Source organism: Lipotes vexillifer, unplaced genomic scaffold (genome assembly GCF_000442215.2).
Source record: "Lipotes vexillifer unplaced genomic scaffold, Lipotes_vexillifer_v1.1 scaffold1653, whole genome shotgun sequence".
NCBI lineage: Eukaryota > Metazoa > Chordata > Mammalia > Artiodactyla > Lipotidae > Lipotes > Lipotes vexillifer.
In genome coordinates, this window is record NW_006790988.1 from 249,489 (window position 1) to 257,773 (window position 8,285).

Consider the following 8,285-nt stretch of genomic DNA (forward strand, 5'->3'; position numbering starts at 1 on the left):
ATCTAGAACATCTGATGTCCGTGACCTCTGGGCTGGTACAGCCAGTGGGCAATGGCTGCATGCGAGAGAGCATGGATGGATAGACAGACAGATGGATGGGGAGGAGACAGAGAGATGAAGGAGAGGCAGGAACTAGGAGCCAAAAGCACAGGGGCCATCCTGCTCTGCACTCATATCCTTAACAAAGACACAAAAGGCTTACTTGTCACAAAGGAAATGAAAATAATACTGTATAGCCTACCTTTCCTAGTTCAACACTCTCCCACCTGTCCTGTAGCAGCTGAAATATAGATGTCATATTGCTCTTTACAGCCACACAATTGTGTCCTACTCTTTCAGTAATTTTCACTTTTTTCCCCACAAATAAGTTGGCCCATGAAGCTTGCCAGATTCTGCAATCCTTCAAAGTAAACTGAATTGAAACTCTAGTAAGGCTGTGTTAACCCTAAAAGAGGAAAATTTGGATGGAATCAATCTTTGAAAACAAGTTTCTGAGTGTAAAATGTGGAACAAAAGACAGGAAGAAAAAGTCAGAAGATCTAAGAAATACATCTCTATCTAGTCATTGCACGTGATTTACTGGTATTATATGAAACAATATCATAATATATATTCAGAAGATTAGATACCAATTCATTGCTGAATTTATCATGCAGAAAATATTTGGCAAATAAGAAGCTACTGAATCTATGACCCTTAATCAACACTAGATAAAGTATCTTTAGGTAAATTTTCAACATCAGATAAAGAACTTTTCATTTGGAGCTTACATTTCATCTTTCAAAGGCTCTATTTGGTAGCACATATGAACACTCTTACTGCTGTATCATGATCATGAATACGTTTGAAATCCTATAATAATAACACCGGATCATAGTTAGATATTACTGGCCCTTTTAGTTTATTGTGTCTGGAAGCAATAATGTAGGAGTCACAGAAACATTCACTGGAGTCAGAAAGACATGACATCTTCAATTACTAACTTAGCATCCTTGAGAAGAAAACCTCTTTGAGCCTCAGTTTCCTTATTTGTAAGTTGGGGGTAGTAAGTGTCATTGTGAAATTAAGGAAGATAATACATACAAAGTACTCAATAGAATAAGTGCCATGTAGTAAGAATTCCGTAAATGTTTGTTGTTATGATTTATTACACTGTGATCTGCAAATATTAGTCTCAGCTAAGTTTGTGAATATCCAAAGCCATATAATAAACTAGAAATGAGCTATCCATTTCATGAGGTAGTTCTAGTGTTATTTAAAGATTTGTATATGGATATGTATTCAGAGCAAATTGAATGTTCGTAATTGCTACAATTTTAACCACATATGAGATCAGCTATCCCCCATATTCGTCAATCCATTCATTCATCCATCCATTCATGCATTTTTCATTCAACAAACATTTTTGTGCACCTCTTGCTCTCCAGTATTGTTCTAAACCAGTGTTTCTCAACCTCCACACTGATGATATTTGGGTCCAAATAATTATTAACTGTGGGATGGCTATCTGGTGCATTGAATGACATTTAGCAGCATCCCATTTGATGTCAGTGACATCCCCCACCAATTGTGACAACCAAAATGTCTTATGGCATTGCCAAATTTCCCTTGGTGGGCAGTGTTTAATTGCCCCCAATTGAGAACACTGTTCTAGGGAATGCAAACATGAACAGGACATTGTCCCTGACTTCATAAGCAAACATTTGGGTGGGGGAGGCCAATATGGAAACACATGATTACAATATATCACTATCATCATCATCATCATCACCATCACCACCATTAATTAAGAACTTACTGTGTGTCAGCAATTTTACATTTAGTACTTAATTTCAGCCATAACCTTATTAGCTAAAATTATAATCAATAATAATAATAATGTTACAAATGACAAAATTGAGATTCAAAAGTAAAAAAAGACTTTCCCAACCTTAGTTATTTAAATCCAATATATATTGATACATATACACAAGTAAGGATATACGACAGCTAAGAAAGGTAAGAATGCCTTTGTGGTCAATGAAGAGAAGCACACCTCATTTACAAACAATAAGAACAGAGTCCTATGGCTTTGAGGATTAGCTTTTAATGTGGCTGGAACTGGACACAACTTGGCTGGAAGCTTCTGCTTCCTGTGTCCCCCTTAATACCATATATGTCTTCTTATTCATCCCCACCACATCCACCTCAACCCCCTGGCAAGGTCAAGTATATGTCTTCTCCAACTTCCCTCCTCTAAATTACAAATACAGAGTTTATTATACTGAATTATCAATTTTCTGTAAAAATACCTGTCTCCCTCACAGGTCTATAGCAATTATTGTGGTGACATATTTTTAAAATTTAATTTAATGCAAATGCACATCCATATAAATATCTTCAAATAACACTAGAACCACCTCATGAACAGATTATTCTACTTCATTATATGGCTTTGGATATTCATGAACTTAGCTATGGCCCATATTTGCAGATCACAACATAATATGTCATAACAGCTAACTTGAGGGCAGGACAGGTGTCATTCATGTCAATGGCATTCAGCCCTTGGAACAGTGCCTGGCATGTAGTGGATGACCAATCAGTATTACATGGTTTAGATAAATGTATGCATGCACACATACATATATGATGGATGGATGGATGGATGGAGAGAAGAAATGGCACTGAAGAAAAAAATCCTTGTAAGCTTGTTTTGTGGAGAACTAAGAAGAAATTCTTTCTCTCTAAGCTTCAGTATCTAAGCATAGACTAACACTCCATAATTCTCCTCTCTACCCAGCATATGTTTGACTGAATAGGGAGGGGGAATGATTTATCCCTTCATTCCATTCTTCATTAATTGGCTTTTATCACAAGGGTAAATCCTTCATGCAAACAGAAAGAATTACTGCAAATTATTACTAGTCCCTGATTATCTAACTCTCAGCAGTTCAAAATATTAAATAGCTATAGAGATCCAAGTGTTGAGATTATAAAGATCTTTTCACGGCTAGCATTGTAAAATTGCATCTTAGTATTTACGGTTTGGTCTCAAAGAATTTTCAAGAGGATGAAACCTCAAGCAATCTAGTCCAACACCTTCATTTCAAGGACTGGGAAACTAAATTCAGAGAGGTAAAGCCACTTCTTCACAGTCACCTAACTAATCCATGGCTGAATTAGGGCTTGTCAAGTCTACTGAGTCACTGTTTACTACTTTCCCAATGGCTTTAGAGTGAACTTAGATCCAATTTCTTCATAGTACAAATGGGGCATTTGAAACTAAGACAATAAGTGACTTGCCCAAAGTTATAGAGGCAAAGAAATTTCAGTGCATAATGAAATTTAATGGCAGAAATTGTTACTGATGCCAAAATATTTTTTTATTGATACATCAGTCACTGATGAAGACAGCAAAAGTTAGCTCCTATTGAAAATAAAATAACAACGTGTAAGTTGTAGTCCTTGATTTGAAAGTTAATTTAATAGTAAAATAGTATTCATATTTCATTTCTACCAAAAAGAAACAAACATTGAAAGATTAGACTATTATGTCCTTATTTCCAGAAATAAATACCAGTTTGTTTTGGCTGGGGCTAGTGAAATTTCAACTTAATAACAAAAGTCATCTAGAGCTGGAGGATGGTCCTACGACCAGTAACAATGCTGATCCTAGTCACCAAAAAAGAGTTACATTCATTATTAGCATTTTTTATGCATCATAAATTATTACACAACCTCTTTCTAAAATTACTGAAACAAAATACTTGATGTTTTAAGGGTAAAGCTTTAATTCTCCTGAAACTTGTATTATCCAGAACACTTCATGGCTAAATTTGCCAAATAACTGAAAAATGATCAAATTCATACATTGATGTATGTGTAATATTCAAATAAATGTTATCAAAGCACTATCAAGATAAAAGGTTTAGCTTAATAAAAGTTCCTGAGAACAAATACATAGTTAAGAGTAAAAGTACATAATATAACAACAATATGCTTTCCCTGACTACAAAAGTGCATTACAAATTACCAATCATTTGGATACTTTTCAAGAAAATATTTATGGAATGGATTTGGCCATAAAATTGAATGACATTTTTTATGCTTTTAAGTCACTGTTATTACATATAAGGTTTAAAAATTAAATAGATTTTGCTTATCACTTTCAACCCATGATCACAATTTCTCTACATTTAGCCTATGGTTGACCTGTAGATATAAATATCTGAACAAACAGAAAATATTCCAGTATGATGATTTTGAATTTGTTGAAATCCTTTCACAGCCCTTATGTATTTTCTACAAATATGGAGACCCAGAGAAAGTAAAGGACTTGCCTAAAATAATACAACAATTTAGCTGCAGAGCCAAAAAGAATTAAAGGTTTTTTATTTCAGCCCCAAAAGTAAGAGGTATTTTGATGAAGGAGAAACATCATTAGGCTAAGACTTGGATTCCAGTCCTAGTCTTGCTACTGAAGCAAGTTTCTTCACCCCTCTGGGATTCAGTTTTCTTCTCCAAAAATGAACTCCTGCACAGTGGTGGCAGTCACTGTTGTTTGTTTATCATGACATATTGAAGAGCCCTTACTCTGGTGCACTTTACAAATGACACTCTGGCCACTGCCCCAGATGTTCAGATGCCAGAGTCAGGCAGGCATGAGTTCAGATCACAGCTCCATCACTCCCTAGCTCTGTTTCCTTGAGCAAACTAATTTCTCCATGGCTCAGTTTTCTCATCTACAGCGGAAGTAATAATAATTCTTAGTTCATAAAGTTGTGCAGGGCTTAAAGAAGATAATGCATGCACCTAAAGCACTGACCCAGATACATTGTAAATGTTCAATAAATATGAGCTAATCTCACTTTGATTAACTTTTTATTGGGTTGGCCAAAATGTTCCTTTGGGTTTTTCCAAACCCCCAAAAAACTTTCTGGCCAACCCAATATTAATAATCCTGATAGAAGTAGAATGGTGCATAAGACTAAGTAGCCTCTAAGGATTCATTTTGTTCTGTCTTCCCCCATGACCTCACTCTTGGGAATAATATCATGCTCCTTGAATTCCTCCTATAGAGATAACTATCTATATGTGTCTAATTTAGCAGCAGGTAATCTGTCATCAAAATTATGGTTACCTATTTTAAATTAATCAGGTTTTAAATGATTTCTTACATATTCAGGAAAATTTTCTTGACATTTTGATGAAATTTTTCTATTTCCATTTTAGTGCATCAGTGAGTTATTTAAATATTAATTATGTAGTAGTATACTGTTGAAAGTTGACTGAGAAAAAAATTTAGGGTATGTGGACATGTTGTTTGTGACTATATTTACAGAAACTGTTAATTAAACTATAAACTCTTTTTGAAGGTTTGAGAGGTAAGACTGGACCACTGGGCCTTGCTGGAGAGAAAGGGGACCAAGGAGAGACTGGGAAGAAAGGACCCATGGGACCTGAGGGAGAGAAAGGAGAAGTAGGTCCTGTTGGGCCTCCTGGACCAAAGGGAGACAGAGGAGGGCAAGGGGACCCAGGGCTGCCTGGTGTTTGTAGATGTGGAAGCATCGTGCTCAAATCTGCCTTTTCTGTTGGCATCACAACCAGCTACCCAGAAGAAAGATTACCAATTATATTTAACAAGGTCCTCTTCAATGAGGGAGAGCACTACAACCCTGCAACAGGGAAGTTCATCTGTGCTTTCCCAGGAATCTACTACTTTTCTTATGATATCACATTGGCAAATAAGCATCTGGCAATTGGGCTGGTACACAATGGGCAGTACCGGATAAAGACCTTTGACGCCAACACAGGAAACCATGACGTGGCTTCGGGGTCCACAGTCATCTATCTGCAGCCAGAAGATGAAGTTTGGCTGGAGATCTTCTTCACTGACCAGAATGGCCTCTTCTCGGACCCAGGTTGGGCAGACAGTTTGTTCTCTGGATTTCTCCTATATGTTGACACAGATTATCTAGACTCCATATCAGAAGATGATGAGCTCTGATGAGGACTGCTGGTCTGAATGTCCCAAGATCCTTGTGGCAGACACATTGATTTAATCTGGGGCCCTGGAAGGTGGGACAAGCAGAAATGAGATCCAAAAAGACACCCACTCAGATTCCAGAGAATTTACAGATAGTTCTAGCAGAATTTATTAAAACAGGTTGAACCACCAAACCATTGAAACCACACCAAAATGAATTCTATAAAACAATAACCCCAGATATGTTTTCTCAAAAGTGATGTTCATAAATATTTAAACAAAGTAAAGACAATGTTAAAAATTTTCTATTAAATTCCCTGAGTGCTAAAACTAGCTGGCAATGATATTATATCATTAAATCTTCATATAATTACATTTTTTCCTGTTACTTAAGAGAGTCATAACATCCCAAAGTCCTTGACAATTCTCAAAAAGTAAAAACCCAAAGGTAAGAGAAGCCAAGTAATTTCAAGCAAGCTAAAGATAAGTGATTATTTTACTATATTATTCATTCCTTCATGCTTGTATATATTCACTCAACAACTCTTTAATGAGCCCATATGAGCCAGACACTCTGATGTCAGATTTAATGATTTAAAACAATATCTGTATCTTCATACAGGCTAATGTGTGATGAGCACACTCTCACAGTTCAGTGTGATGAGCACCATGGCAAATAAAGTGACTGGATGCTGGAGGCATCTGTTCCTGGGGGTGGGGGGGCAGAGAAGATTTTACACATGGAAGGACATTATGTGTGCTAAGTATATATTATTAAGTAGGTGGGAGGTATGCAAATAAAACAAGGAATTCAGAAGCTGCATTCTCCCCATCTCATCCTCAAACACCATTGGTATTTGCAATCAGGAATGGGTGAAAAATCTAGAGATACCCTGGGAAGGGTAATGGAAATGAAGAGAAACAAGTTATAGAGACCAGTCAGTAGATCATTCTCCTAAATTCTTTATTGTTATGGTTTCCCAGGACATATATTTGTCCTCTTAGCTTTCTCACAGATAAGGGCACTACTTTACATTATAGTAAGACATTATTTCTCATGGATTTCCCAAGTATTAAATTCAAATAAAGCAAAGCATATGACCATTGATTTATGAATAAGTTAATGGGAGGAGTGAACAGGAGAAGAGGGTGTGACCAAACATCTGAGCAAATAGCTGTCTCTTCAAAAGTTCACACATACCTTAGTTCCACTTTCTCTTAGTGTCAACATCTTGTTCGCCACCAAACTGCAATTCCTCAGTTAATCTCACCCATAATACTCTCACCCACACTCCCTTGGCTGATAGTGATGGTGTTCGCTTGCTGCCTCCTTTTTGGCATCATCTGACCCTCCTTCCATGTATCCCTCTCTTTGCTCTTTCATTGAATAAGTATCATTTAATGCCTCCTATGTGTGAATCATCACATTGGGTTCTGTGAAGGCAGAGCAACACCAAGATGAATATAGAGCAGCCCCTGCCATCAACTTTCTAAGGACATAAGAAAGGAAATGACATGCACACAAACACAAAATACCTAGAATTCTGGAAATAAACATGATGAAATATGCTAAGTGCTAAACTGGAGATAAAGACAAAGTATTTTAGAAAGAATGCTGAAGGGAACAGGTTAACTCCAAAACTCAGATGTAAGAGAAAACAACTAGGGAAATCTCTGCCCCCTTGGCCTGAAGTGACAGATAAGAAGTGGAGTGGCCAAAATGGAGGAAGGGCACTTCCAACAGAGGGAACAATGGGGAAAAAGCATGAAAGTGAGAGCAGAGACCAAAAAGAAGAATCCATAGGCCATATTTCAAAAGTCTCAATTGTCTACCTGAAGATTGGGGAGTTTATTCATATGAAAGTGTGAAACCCCTGTGTGTTCCAGAGCTGGGTGCTACTATTATCAAGGGTGAAATTTACAATGATCAAGCAGCTGAACATAAAGGCAATACTTCCTTCTCCCATCTTGCAGATCTATCTTGCTTTCATCATCTTCCTCTGCCTACCATGCATTATCTACTTGTTTCTCTCCTTCTGAGTCAGGACATGTATCTGGGAGACCAAGGGCAATAAAGATTAGACAAAGAAGAGAGAGGTGTTTGAGATAGTCACCTACCTCTGAATAGCATCTGAACCTGGAATTCCAAACTATAAAGTATTTTTAAAAACAGCCAATGGAAGAAGCTAATGTGGGGAACAACAAAATATGGGCCCTTTGAGAACTATGGGATTTGCTGGAGAAACTGAAAATGGAGAATTCATTGCAGACAGTCAAAATCCATAAGAGTATTATGTAATTTAAATTTTCTTCCGAT

At 36.9% G+C, this 8,285-nt stretch overlaps 1 protein-coding gene across 3 annotated transcripts in view; it reads left to right on the plus strand.

Annotated features, from left to right (window-relative positions):
* The window catches only part of C1QTNF7 (C1q and TNF related 7), a 135,468-nt gene extending 129,130 nt beyond the window's left edge, over positions 1–6,338 (plus strand). The window contains exon 3 of one of the 3 annotated variants that reach the window (XM_007464068.1): positions 5,358–6,338. In XM_007464068.1, the coding sequence (XP_007464130.1) occupies positions 5,358–5,989 (632 nt within the window). In that variant the 3' untranslated portion in view covers positions 5,990–6,338. The remainder of the gene's footprint in view (positions 1–5,357) is intronic. The other 2 variants (XM_007464069.1, XM_007464070.1) reach the window with 2 other exon arrangements.
* The last annotated feature ends 1,947 nt before the right edge of the window (positions 6,339–8,285 follow it).